The sequence below is a fragment of the Pelobates fuscus genome, chromosome 6 (genome assembly GCF_036172605.1).
Source record: "Pelobates fuscus isolate aPelFus1 chromosome 6, aPelFus1.pri, whole genome shotgun sequence".
In the NCBI taxonomy this organism is placed as follows: Eukaryota; Metazoa; Chordata; class Amphibia; order Anura; family Pelobatidae; genus Pelobates; species Pelobates fuscus.
Window position 1 is genome coordinate 137,097,663 of NC_086322.1, and position 21,709 is coordinate 137,119,371.

Below are 21,709 nucleotides of genomic sequence, written 5' to 3' on the forward strand. Positions count from 1 at the left end.
TAGGTTCACCAAATTACCATGGTGCAGTTGAAAGGGTCTATGTCTTGACTTACATTAGACCTCTATTCTTCTTAAAGAGAAAGATAGTTCTTGGACATTAACAATCCATGCAGCATGACATCTTCAAAAGGTACAATTTGTTTTTTCCCCAAGCAAAGCATAATGCCATGTTCATAGAATATTTATGGCCACACTGACCTACAAGTCCATAGTTAAATGCAAATAGCCATTGCACTTACCACCATAGACTAGCAAACAGACCACCCAAACTGTACACTGATGGGGAGTCTGGATTGCAGATGAAGGATGTGCTTGCTAAACAGAGATTTTCACTCAGCAAAGGAATCCAAGTGAAATTGCTTTTGGCTAAAGGGCAAGCTTCTGTTTGGTTGGAAGCCCGAACATATAAACAGTTACAAGGAAAGTGCCCACTGAAGCTTGTCAAGTGCAGATAACTTTGAGGATGTGTTCAGTCCTTTGTGACTAGACAAAGAGATATAGATAACAGCTTGGAATAAGATCACTGCCCCAGTGAGGACATGTGAAAAGTGTCTGTTCATGGATTTTAAATAAGCTGAATGGATGATATTGTTAGGAAATGCAAGGAGTCACTTACAAATAATAAATGTGTGTGTACACACACACATATATATATATATATATATATATATATATATATATATATAAAAAATATATAGATTTATTTATTTTTTATGATTCCAAAAGAATCTCAAATGAAAAATATATACTATGGCCTAAGTGCTAAACCCACGTTTAAATTATAATATCCAAAAATGGGTGCACTCATAGGTCTTATAATAATCAGTGTATTTATGTGAAAAGTAAAGTTACATAAGTCCCGATCTGCTTTTTGACCCCTTCGGGTTACATGCAGGTCCGAAAACGCTGCTACTGGATTCCCTGAATAAACCTGACAGGGCACACAGTTCCCTATGGAACTACCACACATTTTATTTACACTCGGGACTACCCGCATTACATTCAAATTTTGGTAACACAGTCAATTCAATACATATAACAAAAATCATGGGGAATCATACAGGAACTCATAAAAATACAACACAATATTTATAAAGAGGGAGGAAAGACAAACAAGAAATATGTCCCCTGTATGAATAAACCATAATATGCAAATCTACCTGAATATGCAAATTAACTAGTCTTGCTATTCAGGTAGTGCACATAATTGTTGCATCCAACAGGTGGCACTGCACAGGCACCACAGCCAGACAGGGGATACACACAACATCCCCCATCTAACATCAAGATACACACCTATATACACACCCTATAATGGAAACCGGGTGAATTAGTGTGTGTATATCAGTGTTTGTCTGGCTGTCAGTGTGCGTATATCAGTGTGTATGTCTGGCTGTCAATGTGTGCATGTCTGTCAGTGTGTATGTGAGTGATTGTGTATGTCTGTCAGTGTGTATCTGAGTGAGTGTGTGTGTATGTCTGTCACTGTGTGGCTGTCTGTCATTGAGTGAGAGTGTGTGTGTGTCTGTCAGTGAATATGTGTTTGTTTCTGAGTGATTGTGTCTGTGAGGGCGCCTGTGTGTGTGTGTGTCTGTATGTCAGTGTGTGTCTGTGAGTGAGTGTCTGTCAGTGAATGTGTGTGTCTAAGTGAATGTGTATACCTGTCAGTGTGTTTGTCTGCGTCATTGTTAGTGTATATATGTCAGTGAGTCAGTGATTGTTTGCGTATGTCAGTGTATCTGAGAGTGTGTCCTTCAGTCAAAGTGTGTGTTAGTAGTTTAACAGGAAGAGGTGTGGCATTGACAGGAAGGGGTGGGGCAAATGTAAATTAGGGGGTGTCCGAGTTCCGTCATGCCTAGGGCAGCACAGATACTAAATACATCAATGACTCCCAGTAATGTGTTTGGTTTATGTTGGCTGTATGTAATATGTGTGGGGAGTGTGTGTTGTTTGTATTTAATTTGTGTGTGCATGTATATTTCAGAGGGTTGAAACCATGTGAATGTAGTTCAATGATGTGTCAGGATATGAATGTAAAGTGTAATTCTGTGACTTGAATGTGACTTGTATTTCTGAGGACTAAGTGTGTGAATGTGAGGTGCAGGTCTATGAAGCATCAGAATGTAAATATGGGGTGCATTTATATGAAGTGTCAGTAGTGAATGTGGGATGTGTACTGTGGAAAGTCAGTGTTTGAATGTGAGGAGCATTTTTGTGGAGTGTCAGTATGTAAATGTGGTGCTGTGTGCACCCCCTTCTGACCCGTAACCCGAGGTCTATGAAAACTGAATATTGCACCGCCTTAGTAATCTTGATCTTGGATCATGATTTCAATAACGTTCTTCATTTGTTCAAATATCAGACCTGGCAATAAGTCTTAACAGGGACACCAATTGTATATATTGCACTAACTTGGAATCCCATCCTAAACCTCATTTATCCATTCTTTAACCAAATATGCATCTCCCATCACCCCTCCCAGTATACCCCCTCAATATCCCCCCTCCCAGTATACCCCCTCCCTAGCACCATCACCCCCTCCCAATATACCCTCTCCCTAGCACCATCACCCCCTCCCAGTAAACCCTCTCCCTAACACCATCACCCCATCCCAGTATCTCCCCTCACTATCACCCCCCCTCCCAGTATACCCCCTCCCTAACACCATCACCTCCTTCCAGTATACCCCATTACCCCATCCCAGTATCCCCCTTAATATCACCTCCCTCCCAGTATACCACCTCTCTAACACCATCACCCCCTCCCTTTCAGTATACGCCCTCCCTCTCACTATCACCCCCTCCCTAACACCCTTACTATCACCTCCCTCCCAGTATACCACCTCCCTAACACCATCACCCCCTCCCAGTATACCCCCTCACTATCACTCCACTCCAAGTATACCCCCTCTCTAACACCATCACCCCCCTCCCTTTCAGTATACTCCCTCTCTCTCACTATCACCCCCTCCCAGTATTCCCCCTCCCTAACACCATTACCCCATCCCAGTATCCCCCTTACTATCACCTCCCTCCTAGTATACCACCTCCCTAACACCATCACCTCCTCCCAGTATACCCCCTCACTATCACTCCCATCTCTAACACCATCACCTCCTTTCAGTATATCCCCTCCCTCACACTATCACTCCCTCCCTTTCAGTATACCCCCTCCCTCTCACTATCACCCCGCTCCCAGTATACCCCCTACCTCATACCATCATCCCCTACCTCCCAGTATACCCCCTCCCTCACAGTATAACCCCTCCCTCACACTATCACCCCCTCCCAAACACCATTGTCGGCACTTTCCAGGGAGCGGCAAAAAACGCCACCCCCAAATGCACAGGCAAATACCTTGTCACCCCCTCCTAGTATACCCCCTCCCTCACACTATCACCCCCGTCCCTCCTAGTATTCCCCCCTACCTACCAGTATTCCCCCTCACAGTATTCCCACTCTCACAGAATTACCCCCTCCCTCACACTATAACCCCCTACATCCCTCACAGTATTACCCCCTCCTTCTCAGTATCCCCCCCCAGTATCTCCCTCCCTCCCAGTATTTCCCCACTTACAGAATTACCCTTCTCCCTCCCAGTATTACCCCCCCCCCTACACACCATGACCACGCTCCCTGACAGTATCACCCACCTATCTCACAGTATATATCCTCCCTCACAGTATCACCCCCCCTCACGATATTACCCCCTCCCACACACCATCATCCCCTTTCTCACAGTATCACCCCCCTCCCACATAGTATCACCCCCCTCCAACACACTATCACCCCACTCTTGTTAAGATTAGAAGATTATTTAAATCTGCCTTGATAGCGTAATACATTTGCTCATTCATGAGAGACAGCTTTCCAGTATAGTCATGATAAAAATATATTTGCCCAAACCACTGTAAGAGTGCCTGGCTCGCAAGCAATACAGAACACAGATAGGTTAGAAAATAATAATAATAATAATAATAATAATAATAATGATAATATTGAAGTATTTATCCAGTGTTTGAGATTAACTGTCAAGCAATACAGATTTTATTTTACCCTACTCAATCTTATTAGATTATAAATCAAACATAAAAGAATGAGTTGACTCTGCCTATGACTTTAATGTCTAAATCTGATATAACACAACAGCTGTAATACCTAATCACTGAAGACTGTATAAGGTTGTTTGAGCAGTGTCCTCATCACAGTCTATTGTTCCTGAATCATTTTGTGATTTTTTTCATTTATTGTTAAAGGAACACTAAAGTCACCTAAATTACTTTAGCTAAATAAAGCAGTTTTAGTGTACAGGGGTAGGCAACCAGCACTGTGCCGATATAGGATTGTGATGTCCCGTAGCGTGCCGGTCCTATTTTTTTTATAAATCGAGGTGTGTGTGCTACCGTATTTTGCTTGTGTTATTTGTACTGTAATTGCTTTTTATCGTTGTATTTGTGCGTATATATGCAGGGCTGTCTTTGATAATGATTGGACCCTGGGCAAAGCATCTGCTTAGGGCCCCCTGGACTTTGTCCCCCCTTCCCAGGCATGCAATCACGTCCTCCACCTCAACACAGTGGCGGACCTAAAGTAGAGAGGTGCAAGAATTCTTGGCGGTCTCCCTGTTGCACGGGTGATTAAAAGGTAGATCCCCATCTGTCGTGCAACTCCAGAAATGCATTGACAGCTGGGGCTCTACCATTTACTCATGTTTGCAGGTCTGTATTTAGCACTAAGCAGTTTTTGTGTGTTTTTGTGGAATATGTTTGTATGTGGTGTTGGTGTGATTGCAAGCACACACACACACACAGATATAGTGACACACACAGAGACATACTGACATACACACAGACATGCTGTCATACAAACATACTGACACACACACACACAGATATACTGACACAGATATACTGACACACACACAGACATACTGACACACAGACATGCTGACACACAAACATACTGACACACACAGATATGACACACACACAAACATACTGACACACATACACTGACAGACATACTGACACAGACATACACTTTAAAACTCACCCTCCAGTTTCCTACCTTTCATGTTGGTGGCTGAAGGCGTTGGGAGTTGGGGTCTAGAGCTCTTGGCCAGCCCCCCTCCAATCTGCCTACTCTTCTTTCCTGCGCGCTCCTCTCTTTGTGGGAGGAAGTGATGCGTGGCCGTCACTTCCTCCCAGCCTGCTGCCGAAAAGCAAGGGGCCCGCTCGTGCTGTTAAAGCACCTCAGCGTGTGCCGGATCCCTGCTGACAGAAGCCCAGCGGGTGGTCCTTTGTGCATGGGCCTCCCGGTGGGCCTCCTTAGTGTGCAGATTACCAGCCAGAGGGTTAGAAATAGTTGAGGCCAGCAGGGCTCACGGTGCAGCTGCCCAGTTTACCCCACATTAAGAAGGCCCTGCGTATATGAGCTATTATATTGTTTATGTTCATGAGTAGTTTATGGTACTGTGTATGATACATATGAATGTAAGCTGTGTATGGGTGCTGCTTGTGGAATTGTGTGTGTGTGTGTGTGTGTGTGTGTGTGGATGGATATGTCAAAGTGTGTGTTTGGTAGTGTGTGGGGGCTGTTTGGGGTATTGCATGTGGGGTTGTGTGCATGTATGTGGATTGTTAGTGGTGTTTCGTTTGTGCGGATTGTGTGTATGTTTGTGTGTGGGCTGTCCGTATTATTTGTATGAGGGGAGGGTTATTCTGCATTTCTGTGTTTATCTAGCAGTGTGAGTGGCTTCCCTGGTGTAACGGACCGTTTCTGCAGACAAGGGGTTAAAATCCGTTTAGGCGATAATCCCCTTTTCACAGACAGGCACAGCTACTGTAAAATCACCACACTCCCGAACTGGATACAAAATAGCACTCCAAACTGGAACCTCACGAATAGCTGCTAGCAGACGAACAGGAAAAGCATACATCAGCTTACACTCCTAGCAATCAGTCTCCAACAGCATACAGTGAATCCCCCCCAAGAACGAGACAAGGCTCCGTGTTGAGGGTCAAGCAGTGGTCTGTTTATTTTGGGCTACCTGCCCCTGTATTTATGCAGGTCTCCCACCTGGTGGACACTCCCCTAGGGGACCAAATGGAAGACTGTAACACAGACAGACATGTATCACATTACAGACTCACAGAAGCAAAACATCCCCACACTGCATCCTGGTTTCCTCCCTTCTGCCCTGGAGATAATTGGAAAAGTAATTCAATTATCTCCCAGGACAAAGGCAAAACTCCATTGTAAATGCTTTCCTATGCGACCGTCTGAATGCGCGCGCAGCTCTTGCCGCGGGTGCGCATTCAGCCGGCGGGGCGGAACGGAGGCGGAGAGGAGGAGGAGAGCTCCCCGCCCAGCGCTGGAAAAAGGTAAGTTTTACCCCTTTTGCCCTTTCCAGAGCCGGGCGGGAGGGGGTCCCTGAGGGTGGGGGCACCCTCAGGGCACTCTAGTGCCAGGAAAACGAGTATGTTTTCCTGGCACTAGAGTAGTCCTTTAACAGAGCCTGCATGAAAAAAAAATGGTTTCACTTTCAAACAGATGTAATTTACCTTAAATAATTGTATCTCAATCTCTAAATTGAACTTTAATCACATACAGGAGGCTCTTGCAGGGTCTAGCAAGCTATTAACATAGCAGGGGATAAGAAAATCTTAATTAAACAGAACTTGCAATAAAGAAAGCCTAAATAGGGCTCTCTTTACAGGAAGTGTTTATGGAAGGCTGTGCAAGTCACATGCAGGGAGATGTGACTAGGGTTCATAAACAAAGGGATTTAACTCCTAAATGGCAGAGGATTGAGCAGTGAGGCTGCAGGGGCATGTTCTATACACCAAAACTGCTTCATTAAGCTAAAGTTGTTCAGGTGACTATAGTGTCCCTTTAAATTGCTCCGTTTCATAATCTTGTAAAGTGCTGCAGAATAAGTTGGCGCTCTATTAATAATAATAATAACAACAATCAAAGGTCAAATTCACCCAGTCACATATAGCAAGCGCTTGACATTAATCATTAGTGCATACAAACATTGACATTAATCATTAGTGCATACAAACATTGACATTAATCATTAGTACATAAATAACCTATTGTGTGTTAACGTTTTAAATCTTAAAATATGTCTACTTATATTACCTGTGTCTTGAACATATAGACTGAGACTGTCACATTGGTTGCTCAAATGTGGCTTTTTTTTTTTTTTTTTACTTATTTCATTAGTGGTGAATTATCAGGAAACAATGGGTAAGAGGTGGGTAAATCCTCAAAATATCCCTAGAACCTTAAGCATTTTGTTGCAAAAATGTTTTTATTTTATTTTATTTTTTAATATTGCTAATCATTTTAGAAGTTATTAATAGAATGCATGTGTCTGTAAATCGTTGTGTTATTATTATCATTGTTTCTCTTCAATCGTGTACTATATGAATACGAGATGACATTGTTATTATATTTGTTTATATCTGTCCCCAAAAGTGTGCTTTCTAATTGATAGTTATTTACAGATATCACATGCAACTTCACAAACCTTCATGGAAATCACTGGCAGAAAATTGGGTTTGACAATGGTAATTAATATTGAATTAGTCATAAAAATGGGGGGGGGTGATAGAAGAGAAAAACAAAAGGTTTTTCAGTTTTCAGTCCCCAGTGACTAACTAAAGCTGGAGCATTGTAGGCTCTGTGTCTTTTTTTTCACTAGTCCGTTATCACAATGTGAACGTTAAGGCCTAGTAAGAAAAAAAAGACACCTGCTTTAGAAGAACACGCTCAACTGCCTTAAATCTGTGCCATGAAGCGGAATCTCCAAACCAAGCCATTAATTCCGTCATCAGCATATATAAAAGACTGGCTTAATTGGTAAAGTGCCGGGTAATGAACAAGAATTAATTCAGCATTATGTTCCACAGTACAAAGATGGCAAGAGGCATGCTTCTCCCATAGTTATACATGGCGGGGATTAATTAATTATTCATAAAACACTATAAACTATGGATTTTATAATTCTTTTTAGTTAATGTGCATTTATGTGTTCTAGAATAGTCAATACGTTGGTTATACATTACTACATAGTCAATCTCTTGTCCCTATTTTATAACCTGACTAGGTCTACTAATTAGTTTGAAAACCAGCATCTTTCATTATTGATTAGAAAGGCATCTGTATAACAGATCATCCTGTTAAAGTGGACAAACAGCTTTTCAGCATTTAACTGAGCTTGTAAAATAAGCTATTGTTTGCTTCAACCCGATTGTTTAATGTGGAATTGCTCATACCATATCCCAGAAAAAATTTTACTCACCTAAGCAATCATTTATTAATAATAGAGATTGCTGAAGGTTGTAAACCCCTGTTATAGAAATATGGGTTTATTTATTTATTTTACTTTTTTTAATGTGGGTGCTGGCTAGCCACCACCAAATTAACCCTTGCGCCACCGATATTTTATATATATTTTTTTTTTACAGATTTCCCTGCTAGATGATGGCACTGTCAGCGGGCAACTAGTACTTAAAATTCCCATTCACTTGCAAAAAATCAAGTGAAAGATTATTTGTGTATACATCCTGCCGGAAGCATTTGTTTCTTTGCTTTTTAAAATTGTGTTCAATTCAGTGATCTATGAATTTTCTGAATCCCATACTTTATATAAAACTTGGATGCGAAAGCATGGATTTTAATCCATACACAAAATGCATCCGGGTGATTGCTGCAGATTGGTTTGGGGGTACAAAATCTGCTGTTCAGTAAATAACCCTGAAAAAGTGGGGTAAAAAAACAAAACATTTTTTTGTTAACATTTTTGTCACCACTTTTTAGAACAGAACACTTTGATAAATGTCCCTTTTAAATGCAGCCTCTCTGTTTTTCAAACCGTTTTTAATCTATATAACAAATAAAAGAGTGCATTAAGACCACCTCCTCTGTTTAAGACATCAAAATAGAAACACTTAATTTCTTCATAATCTGTCAAAAATATTGGAACATGGTAAGCAGGAGTGCAGTGTAATGACACTTAAGGGAACGGTGGCACGTATACTACATGATAACAGCTCTTCATATGCTGTGTTGTACCTTTTAGTTAAATATTGTTACTACTACGCTTAAACCGAGTTACATCACTTTAATAAAAATTATATTTAGTTTACAAGCGAAGGGATGAAAATACAATAAAATAGGAATGGTGCGATATTAAAGAACTCTTCAAAGCGAAAATTGGAGCAGCGTACATAATTTTATTAAGGATATGTAGACCCAGGAAACATTGTTAACTTTATTGGGAAGTTATATTGAACCCTGGAACATATAGTTGTATGTTGGATCTGCATTTTTTTTTTTTTTTTTTTATTCTTTATTTTTGCTGTGCAGGTGGGTACAAGGAATCAACAGACGCCACAACAGCGTATTGCAAGATATATATTGGTTAAACAGTGGCATGAGAGTCTGCACATTTTTATATTTGTAGCAAGCTTGGCTAAACAGTTGTATCTTTAGCGGGAAGTTAAATAAAATACAGCAAGATAATTGATGCTTAACTTGTCTAGATCGGCATTTGTGCTGGGCATATGTGTGAGATACAAAACAGTGAGCTTATATTTGCCATGAAAACAGGAGCTAAGGTCATCATTAAGAACAGATTACAATAAGCTTAATTAAGTTTAACCACCAGGGGGCAGCAGAGCGTCGGATATACATGCAGGCTCAAACATTTTGATTATTTTCTAACTGCAGGAAGAGAGTCCGATGCAAAAGACACACATTAAAATTGTGGATTAGGTGCAAGATTAAGAGGTACACCATACTCTGTTATAACTTGAGGCATATGTGGTTAGACGCCGCTTGATCCCTCCTGCAGCTGTGCTAAACCTGTGCTTGTAGCTGGTTGTTTCAGTGTGTGGGGGCTTGAAAGTCAGGAGTGGAGTGAAGCTTGTTCCCCATTCTCGTTGTTCCCTTGTACTCAGGCAGGGTCAGAGTCCAGAAATAGTCCCCTTAAATCCACTGGTGTTAATGGGAGGTGATGCCTCTGTTGGTGTGAGTGTTATAATGCTGAGGCTTGCTTGTGGAGCATATCCCCTATACAGTTATCCTGTGGGTGGAAGGAGCACTCAGTCTGTCTGCCGTTGCTTAGGTATTTCCTCCTCACTTCTCCGTCTCACAATGAGCGCGGCAGCCATCTTGGATTTTCCCATGCGGTTCCCAGTCAGTCCTCCTGCAGCCTGGATGCCCTGAACGAGCGATGCGTCCCCGGTGGGGTCCGGGATAACCCCCCGGCCCACGGGGGGGTAACGGGGCCCTTAGCAGGCGGTGGGAGGTCTCGCCAGACCAAGTACGGGAGATCGGCCGCTTCTCCCGCCAGGGCCTCACAGCAGGCCGCAATCCCACTCGCCCACCAGACCGCATCGCCAGTGGAGCGGGGGCTGATACTTGCCCCGAAGGTTGGTGGTCGGGTCCCCTTTGCCCTCTCACGGCAGCTGAGGGTTTTCAGGCGAGTAGGGGCATTTTGAAGCTGGTTATTGCGGGTTTGTCAGGGAGCCGAGGTGCCCCACGTCCAGCCAGCTTGGCGGCCAGGCCCCGCCCCCCGGATCTGCATTTTTAATTTTAAAATGTCAAGGTTAGTTATTTGTATTCATTCAATTTAATGAAGGTCTGCACATGATTGTTTTTATATTTACACGTTAAAGTCTGAATTAGTGAATGCTATTACTGAATCACTTAATACAATTTTCACCGACTTGCTGTTCCCTGCGCTCTCTTGAAGGCAATCACTAATCCTTTTCTCTGATCATTTCTACCATTCTTAAGCTTTTCACCTGAATAACTGTGTCTAATCTTGCGATTATGGATTCCACTCATCTGGAACTAACCTGTTGAAATTCGTATATTCCAGGTTGAAGCACAGGAATAACTATCTTATTCAGTGGTTGGCAAATTAATAAGCATTAAGAAATTATGTATTCTTTGTTCATTATGGTATTCATTGTCTGTAGATTTCTCTTATCCCAATGCACTCTACAAACAAACCATCCAAGGCAACCTGACAAAAATATTGTATGAGATTTCATACATCTTTACAGATGAAATACAGATTTCATATATATATCAAACTTTAAGGAGAGCACTCAAACTCTAAATTAGATTGTTTCCACTGCTTTTTTCCTCCACGCTTTAAACTAAGAAATCGATGTTTCAGTCCATATAAACAAAGTCTGATTCAGACTTTTATCATGATTATGATCATCAGACAGAATGAGCAAATAAATAATAATAATAACAAAGTATTTAACCAGGAAAGGTATTTTCAGATTACTCTGGTTTCCAAGTGCGTCCTGATGACAAAGGTGTAAGGAAATATATAAAACAATGACCACACACACCTCAACCTGAGATCGTCGACTGACAAGTAACCATATTATTATTATTACTTTTTTATTTATATAGCGCTAGCTTATTATACTACGTAGAAAAAAATACTATGTTGCAATCCTGCCTTTTTTTGCTCCATTATTTGATGTAGTGCACAATTCCTAGTAACAGGCATTCAGGAGCAGTTAATATTTTTTTTTACATTTAACTTATAGATTTAACTTTTTTCTTATTGTCCTCTGTCCTTTGCTTACTCATACTGAGGCTTAGTTGTGATTACTCCCAAATGCTCTCTTTCAAGTTTGCTGTGGATTAGGCCGGCGATAGTGGCACTGGGGGAAAAGTACAACACTGGGAGAGAATCTGAGTGCAAAATTTGCTGTATTTTTAGATAGATAGATAGATACATGCACAGGTCAAAATATCCTCCTGCTGTAGGTGAAATTGAACCCCTGCAAATTAAAATTGGCACTTTTCTGCCCTGGCTGTTTTGGCTAGATGATAGAAACACCTGAGGTTTAACCCCTTAAGGACACATGACATGTGTGACATGTCATGATTCCCTTTTATTCCAGAAGTTTGGTCCTTAAGGGGTTAAAGAGTACCTTTTATGACAAATACAACAATCTTAAATTATAGAAATTATTTTATCTATGCATTATGCTATCCATGTTACGAGCAAATGTCTAGATTTCTCTAAAACCACGGATTAAAAAACACCCCTTCCCGCCTCCTGTCAGTCAATTCAGTCTGTGCCAATCAGTACAGATATAAGAAGGCTGTTCTCGGCATGTCTTATCAGGGAAATGCTCCTTAGGGTGTCTCTCCTGCTTCAGCCTAAGGGAAAGCAAAGCCTGCAAGAGGAAGGAGGGAGAAGGGGCAGGATAAGAACAGCAGTAACATCATGGAGAGAAAGACAGGATGATTTATTGCAGGAGTTTAAGACAGGCAATCTGAGAATGGAATGAGAGAGAACATATACATTTTATTTGCTTAACGTCAACATAACAGTGATTTTTTTTCTCTAAAAAAATAACCATTTTTATATTTGTAATGTTAGTGTGTGCATGGTATGTCTGCATTATTAGTGTGTCTGGGTAGTTAAGTGTGTGGATATGTCATTTTTAGGTTTAATATTATTTCAGAATCAAGAATAGACAATTTTGTGTGTCTCTGTGTGTGGACACTCCTGGCACAATAAGAACTACCACATGCTGTAATGGTTATGTGGTCTGCACCCAGTAGAGTTGCAGCCTAGAGACTGCAAGATTTCCAAACTGGTATTACCAGCACACAGGACCACAAGAGATTGTAATGTCTACACCTGGATATCCTGCACACTGGACCACCAGCAAGCCCGGACTGGCCATCGGGCACACCGCTGTGGCCATGGGCCTCGGCCGGCAGGGAATCCCCCCGTCGGTCTATGCAGGGCCGGCACTATCCGAGCACCGGCCCCGCTGTGTTCCATGACGGGCCAGTAGGTATATAAAAGATCTCCCTCACCACATGTAGTTTATTGCGGCCGCCAACGAGGGAGAGAGGGAGGGAGACAGGAGAGGAACCTGGAGGAGCTCTAACTTGCAGCTCCGCCGAGTTCCTCTTGCGAGATATGGAGCATTGCCATGGCAACATTCCGGGTCTCGCAAGAATGAACTCTAGCCCCATAGGTTCACTCACCACTAGCACCACCAGCACGATCCCCCCTCCCATGCCACAGTTAAGAAGGGAGGGGGGATATAATCACTCACACACACACTGCACCCCTGACACTCACATCACCCTCACTCACACACACACACACACCCTGCACCCCTGACACTCACAGCACCCTCACACACACACACACACACACACACACACACACTGCACCCCTGACACTCACAGCACCCTCAAACGCACATAGCACCCTCACTCAAACACAGCACCCAGCACACAGCACACACACACTGCACCCCTCACACACAGCACCCTCACACACACACTGCACTCCTCTTGCACACACACTACATCCCTAACACACACAGCACTCCTGACACTCACAGCACCCTTACTCACACACACACACTGGACCCCTGACACTCACTGCACCATCACACACACTGCACCCCTGACACAGCACCCTCACAGGCACATAGCACCATCGCACGAACACAGCACCCATCATGCAAACACAGCATACACACACACTGCACCCCTCACACACACAGCACCCTCATGCAAACACAGCACCTATCACTTACACACAGCACACACTACACCCCTCACACACACTGCACCCCTCTTGCACACACATACACAGCACCCTTACACACACACTGCACAATACTCTTTCCTGGCATTTTTGTCTCCTGGTATACCATCTATGGAGACACCAGAGACAAATTTCAAGCAAACACAGTGCAAGCATGTTATTAAATTTGCTTGCGCTGTGCAGAACAGATGCAGGGTCTTTTTCTCATGCTAGAGCTCTTCAGCAGAGCTCTGCGCATGGTCTGCCCTGGAAGAGCATTGAACCAACATGCTCACTTTGTGATGGGGCGTGCTTGTCATTGGTGATGACAAAACACACCCTATTTGGCCCGGACCTCTTTTTAGTGGGGCGCTGTAATTAAAAAATGCCCAGGCCGAATTTTTTCCCCAGTCCGGCCCTGACCACCAAATGATTCTCTGATCTCTCTGTTGCCAGCAGGGATGTGGCCTTTCACACTACAGCACCATAATCTTGCACGCTATCATGCGTGTTATAGCGTGTGACATCATTGAATACTATGCCATTCCTAAGAAGTTAAAATCATCCGTGTACTCACAAGTCCGGTCTAATTTTCCAAGACTATACTTTTCACACCTGACCTATTCCTGACTGCCTGCTCTTTTTAAAACTTTGCAATCCACTTAATAATAAGTGCAGAAAGCAGGATATGGAGGGTTGGTTCACACGAGTACCCATAAAAAACTATTTGCAATATGTAGAATAAATAATATTACTAATAGTTTATTTAAAAAATGCTTTTAAAGGACCACTCTAGGCACCCAGACCACTTCAGCTTAATGAAGTGGTCTGGGTGCCAGGTCCAGCTAGGGTTAACTAATTGTTTTATAAACATAGCAGTTTCAGAGAAACTGCTATGTTTATCAATTAGTTAAGCCTTCCCCTATTTCCTCTAGTGGCTGTCTCACTGACAGCCGCTAGAGGCGCTTGCGTGATTCTCACTGTGAAAATCACAGTGAGAGCACGCAAGCGTCCATAGGAAAGCATTATGAATGCTTTCCTATGTGACCGGCTGAATGCGCGCGCAGCTCTTGCCGCGCGTGCGCATTCAGCCAACGGGGAGGAACGGAGGCGGAGAGGAGGAGGAGAGCTCCCCGCCCAGCGCTGGAAAAAGGTAAGTTTTACCCCTTTTGCCCTTTCCAGAGCAGGGCGGGAGGGGGTCCCTGAGGGTGGGGGCACCCTCAGGGCACTCTAGTGCCAGGAAAATGAGTATGCTTTCCTGGCACTAGAGTGGTCCTTTAAGTATTTAAATCAAGTAGGTATGCCGTTTTATATCTACAGAATATTTTTTTTTTCTTCATATAGAATTCAAACTGGCACCATTCATAGTTTTGTATTGAGTGCCTTACGAACATTGAACAAGTTCTACTGTAGAATATTGGTGTATATGTACTGGTCTTAGTAGTAATGCTTTATATCATAAAGAATAACTGATCTTCTATTTTTTTAATTGGCACCTTAAAATAAAAATAATAATGTACACAAGTCTTAATTGATCATAAATAGTGTATTTCCCTTGATACTCTAACATCATTAGCACAAAATTACAGAAGGCCAAAAGCTACTACTAATATCATTAGGAGTGATTTTCTATTCATTTCTGGTTTGTTTAATTCTTAGAAGAAAAAAAAATGTTATCAGCAACTGTTTGGAATAACTCATGCAAAAACAAATTAGCAAGCAGAGTCATTAAATTGAAATTCTTAACCCATTGATGGATAAACAGATTCATACATAACAGACTGCGTTAATAGCCTATTCACCATCTTTTCTGATATTCAAAAAGTATGTCACCTGCCGTCAAACTTTTGCTCATTGTTCTGCTTGCAAGAATAAATGCTACTCTGCCTGGGTTTACTGGGGCCTGAAAATTAAAAGTGACAGCAATTCACTCACAACAAAGTGAGCTTCCTTCATTGCCTACAGACCAGATCCCATTCATACCTCAAAACCCAACAGCTCACTCGCTCTCGCCTGCCAAAAGAAGAAAAATAGAGCAGGGACAAGGACATGCGATTGGGACGCAGAAGCTGAGAAGGAACCTGCTGGCAGTCCTGTGCCTCACATAAGGTTCTCACCTTTGCACCACTGGTGGTCATTCTTCTCTTCCTCAGACGGCGTTGACACCTCTGAAGCGAGCGATTCAAGCTTTTGCTTGCACTCTTCTAGCACAGCCACAACCTCTTGATTATTCATGACGACTGTTTCCCACTTGACTGTGAATCAAGTATCCCTTGGTGCACTGTGATCAATGACCTAGGAGAAGACACACATTCTAAATAAAAAGGATTTTTCAAGGGTGAGGTACCTGCTGAACAAAAGAGGAAAAGAGATGATTAACTAAAGAATCATCAATTATATGCAAGCCTCAAGCCGGGGATAGATAATGGAGAAAAAGTACATGAAAACACATGGCAACTTCTATAAGGCTTTATTAGAGACGTGTGTGAAATTACAGCAGGGTGCTTGAGCTGTTCAACACCATAAAAGAATAGATACAGAAATATTATTCCTCTGAAAAGACTTGCCACTAGTTTATTAAACATTTGATTGCATGGTTGGTTATGATCATATCGAAATAGGTGGTATCTCGGCTGATTTGACATAAGGTAAGGCTTACCCACCTAATGAGCACTTACACAAAGTCGGAAATTTTCTCGACATTTAGGCCTCGATTTCATTTGTTTTAATCATTGGAAATTATTCCAATCAGTTAGATTTTTTACAAAATATTTACCTGCAAAAATTCATGTAAAACGTTTTTCCTAACAGACAGGACTAATTAAATCTTTTTTTTTTTATTCTTTATTTTTGTAGTGCATATTGATATAACAACGCATATGTGGTGCCCCAACGGCAATCCAAGTACGCTTCAACGACAATTATTACAATGGGGTACATGGTAACTGTTGCACAATTTATAATAATAAGTGAGGTCGGTTCTAGTGCAAGTAGCTAGTGTGTAGTTCGACTACGTGAAACAAACGAAAATTAAAATAAAGTTATGCATAGAGGTTGATCAAACAGCAGTGCCCTGAAACTTGTACAAAATCGCACCTGGTCTGGTGTTGACTACTATAGGAGTAAACTGGAGTAATTTCTCGTGCTTATAATATGTGCAAGGCATTGTGTGAGACTCTCGCCTGTCTGGTTTTCTGTGACTAGAGATTGTGAGTGTCTCTTGCATAGGACCTGTTGGGCTGGAGATAAGTATGTTATGCTGTACCTGTACCTGTATATGGGCTGTAGGGCTCTGTAGGGTTGGAAATATAGCTGTGTCATGTTAATATTTACAGTAGCTGTAAAGTATGAGGGAACATTCTAATTTCGATTGTAGCATGTGATAAGACTTCTGCAAGTTAAGCAGTCGTTGAGGAGTAGACGTTGAGGTCTCTGTGACGTGTGGTAGGTTAACGTAAGGTCGGGTTAGAAAGTCGTGTTAGGCAATGTCAGCCAGTCTGGGGCTGGGCTATATGGGTCAGTAGTGAGTGTCTGTCCGTCTAGTGCTGGCCAAACGGGTTTAGGGCCCCTTCTTGTTGTATGCTGCGTCTGGGGTACCTTTAGGTACGGTATGAGGGGTGAGCGATGTTGCCAGGGGACTGTCTGTGTGGTCCGGGTCTGGTTCTGGTCACGTTTATTGTGGTGCGGGGTCGTGATGGCGGTAGTGTAGTCTGGGTGTGAGCCCTCCATCGTCCTATTGGTCCCCACTTGGTTTCATTTTTGTATATAATAAAGTAAAGTAAGGTAAAATAAAATAAAAATAAAAAATAAAATTAAAGTTGTAATAAAATAATAACAATAAGGTCGTAATTCGACTATGCAATAGAAAATAGTGTCCCGGTGAGGTCTACGTGGCTCTCTGTCTAGGCTTGAATTCAGCAGCGTGTACCGGTTCAAGGCCTCGAGAGGTTGCAGGTATCGCCCTTCTGAGGGAGTCCAAAGGGAGATCTAAGTCTCTCAGTGCTGCTGCGGCTTCTTGAATGTCGTGTATTATATGCGTTGTTTCTCCTTTGGTGACATGCAGTGTGTTGGCTGGGCCCCAACGGTACCGGAGCTGGTGTGTGCGTAGTAGGGAGGTGAATGGTCTCAGTGCTCTCCTCCACGCCAACGTTCCTCCCGAGAGATCAGTAAGAAGGAGAGCTCCATCTCCTCAAAGAGGTAGGTTGGTTGGCCTCTGATGGCTGCTTGTACTGCTGCTTTGTCCATGCGGCTGAGGAATTGAATAATCAGATCTCCAGGAGCTGAAGTTGGTGCCTTAATTGATTTTGGTATACGGAATATACTGGTTATTTGGATTGCTTTAGCCGTTTTGGGGTTCAGAAGTGCAGTTAGTAGCCGCCTAGTGAAGTGCGGTAGTTCGGCTTCTGAGAGGTTTTCTGCTACCCCCGCACTTTCAGATTATTTTCTCGCTGTCTATCTTCCTGGGCGTCAAGCTTGCGTTCCGTGAGGAGGTTTTGTTGTTGGAGCTCTGAAACCACCCGTTGCAGCTCCTTGATATGGGTGGCCTGGGTGTTAGAGTGTTTTTCTACCACTCCCAATCTGCTAGACAGACCGTGCAGGTCGTCTCGGATTGCGGCCTCTTCTGCCGAAATTTTCCGATGGTGGTCCTCCATTAGCCTGCCGATCGCTTCCATTGTTACCGGCATGGAGGTCGCCATGGGCGGTGGAGGTATCTGTGGTGCCGTCGAGGGCCCCTGCGGCTCTGCTAAGTACTCCTCCTCTGCTTCGTCCGATGTTCCATCCTCAAAGTTGGAGCAGCCGCCATGTAGGGATGTCATATTGGGGCCTGGGCCACTCAGGGCCTGTTTCCATAAGTCCCCAATGCTCATGCCCTGCCGAGGCTTGTCGGGCTTTTGTTTTTTTGTTTTGCGGCCCATGTGGATTGGGGGATGTAGGGGTACCCCCTGAAATGGGAGTAGGGTATTGAATCCCACCTTTATCGATTGTTTTTGCTCTTTTCTTCCCGGAGCTCCTCGGCCATGCGTCTGATCGCTTCAGTAGCTAGACTCCGCCCCCAGGACTAATTAAATCTTAAAGCTAATTAAATCTTAAAGTTCTAATAACAATTATAACAAACATGCTAATTATTATTATTATTGGTATTTATATAGCACCAGCTTATTCCACAGCACTTTACAATAAAAGGGGAATTTACCAAATGAAACAATAACAAAGTGTAACAGGAACAAAAGGTAGTTGAGGACCCTGCTCAAACGAGCTTACAGTCTAGAGGAGTTGGGGTATAAAAACACAAAAGGAAGGATATTGAGAGAGACAGCAAATAGGCATGGTAGGAAAGTAGCAGAACTGGAGGTGAGAGTGGAGTGTGGCGCTATAGGAGAGAGCAAGAGGAAGGTTTGAGAGATAGAAGTTACTCTTGGAGGCCATAAGCATTCCTGAAAAGATGGGTTTTGAGGGACTTCTTAAAGGATTGAAGACAGGGCTGGTGCAAGGATTTCTTGCCCTAGGCAAGGATCCATTTTACCGCCCCTCATGTCACTCACTCACTGACAGACACACACTGGCAGAAACACACTCACTGACAGACACACACACACACACACACACACACAGACACTCACTGACAGACACACACACTCACTGACATACATACACTCACTCATTGACAGACACACACACACACACACACTCACTGACAGACACACACACAGACCCTTACTGATAGACATACACTCACTCATTGACAGACACACAAACACTCACTCACTCACTGACAAACACATACACAAGCAGCCACTCACTGACACACACACACACACTCACCGACAGTCAAACACTCATCTCCCTGGAGTCCAGTGTGGGGCAGCTCTTTACTCCTCCTGACGCTGTTTAGTATGCTAGGGCCGGAATTACGTCATATTCCGGCTCCCAGCATCACAGAAGGCGCGCGAGGGAGGAGTGAGAGGCTGCAAAAACAGCCTCCCTCGCCGCCTGGCTTCTCCATCCCCCTTTCCTCAGGACAGGTCACCGGCATATGTTGGCAGAGCAGGCACCTGCCATCAAGGTAAGCAGCTGCCTGCTCTGCCTTACCTAGCACAGCTTCAGGGGCGCCCAGAGGTAGCCAGATGGACACCTCCTTGCCCCCCTGTGACAGGGCTCCTCCCGGTGCCCCCACCTTTGGGTGCCTTTAGGATTGGCCCAGCGCTGTGGCCCGAGACAGGGGGAGCCCACCTGGAAATAACTGTGGCACCGGTTAGGACTGAAGACTAGGGGAAAGAAACAAAAATCATTAAGGGAAAGAGAAACAGCTTTGTAGGAGGAATAAAATTCTGTGAGGAACAACCAAACTATGCTAAAAAGGTGAGGTTGCTTTAATGTCAAAAGGCATACACTATGGCAAGACACAGGCAACAATGAGGACTATAGATTTAGTGGTTGGCCAAGTCAACTGAAAGACACATCATGTGCACTTCCCTTCACAAATGAAAGATGTTTAGCAGTGCCATGAAACCAGAACATGCAGAAATCAGTGGGTCCCGAGTGCACCCATGGGCAGTTTAATGTCAAAAGGCATATACCATGGCAAGACACAGGCAACAATGAGGACTATAGATTTAGTGGTTGGCCAAGTCAACTGAAAGACACATCATGTGTACTTCCCTTCACAAATGAAAGATGTTTAGCAGTGCCATGAAACCAGAACATGCAGAAATCAGTGGGTCCCGAGTGCAATCATGGGCGGATTAAGCACTATGGCAATTCAGTCACTGACCAAGGGACCAAAGCTTTTTGAGGCCTACCCCTGAAATAAGAGCGGAATTCTCTCTTGTCTACTCTGTCCACACAGCTTGGCATGCACTGCAGACGAAGTGTTGGGGCTGGCAGAGCCAGAACGACCGGGTTCAGTACACTGGGGGGCCCCCCATCAGGTATGTGTCAGTGTGTGTATGTGCCAGTGTGTGTATCTGTCTGTGTGTGTATGTATCTCTGTGTGTGTATATGTGTCAGTGTGTGTATCCGTCAGTGTGTGTATCTGAGTGAGTGTGTGTGTATGTGTCAAGGTGTGTGTATTTGTCCAAGTCTGTACATGTGCCAATGTGTGTGTCTTTGTGTCGATGTGTGTATATGTGTCAGTGTGTTGGAAAATGGAGAAAACAGAAATAAAACATTTTTAAAAAACACACACACTTGTATCCCACAACTCCTGCTCTTCATGTATGCAAACTATATCTAGTTATTACTCACACTCACATTGATCATCGACATACCTTAACACTCTTCACAAATAAACTCCTGCATTCACAAACACTGACACAATCAAGTAACTGCTAAAATACACTCTTGTATTTGCACACACTGACTTGCTATAGAAATATTACCCCTACATTTAAACAAACTGATAACATTTTTTAAATATACCCGAGCACTCCCTTCCACATTCCACACATTACACAACCCTTGTTCCACACACCGAGACACTCTGCATTTACAAACATTACACATGAATGGACAATTTTGCACAACACACAAAAGCGTTCTTGCATTCACCCACTCAAATGTGTTATTGAATTCATATATTCAGATACCCATTGCTACAGTATTTGCTGGCGCTATATCAATAATAAAATAATAATAATACTACAAACAGATGCACACATATAGTAACAGTAACACTTTATGCATATACATAAATACATCCGCAGTGGTACTAGGTACATAAACTACCACCTACACTCACAATACACACAGTCAAACATACACAAAACACACGTAGTTTATTCACTAAACTTTACAAAACGGACAAAAATTGCACATTGGAGGCCAAAAATAGCCAAATTAGAAACATTCTACAACTTAAATATTGGTCCAAAATGGAAATTCCATTGTCAGTTCCACAATATTTCATAGTTAGTGAAAAAGCAACTATTTATTGTTACAGAGATCCCTTCTGTCAGATACATACAGTTATTTTTGTTTCACCAAGCTACTTTGTTTCATACAAACCCATTCTGCAAGCCATTCGTATATACGAATGACTGACCACCCGGCTCTTGGCGTGTGCCGCTAGTTAACCTTGTTGACCTCGAAACCGCCGAAAGAACTA

The 21,709-nt window shown here is 43.1% G+C and overlaps 1 protein-coding gene across 3 annotated transcripts in view; it reads right to left on the minus strand.

Moving 5' to 3' along the window:
* ALPK1 (alpha kinase 1) overlaps nt 1-21,709 on the minus strand; it is a 113,298-nt gene that overhangs the window by 50,053 nt on the left and 41,536 nt on the right. For all 3 annotated transcript variants that reach the window (XM_063458341.1, XM_063458340.1, XM_063458342.1), the window contains one exon: nt 15,723-15,900. In XM_063458341.1, coding sequence (XP_063314411.1) covers nt 15,723-15,840 — 118 coding nt within the window. In that variant the 5' untranslated portion in view covers nt 15,841-15,900. The remainder of the gene's footprint in view (nt 1-15,722; nt 15,901-21,709) is intronic.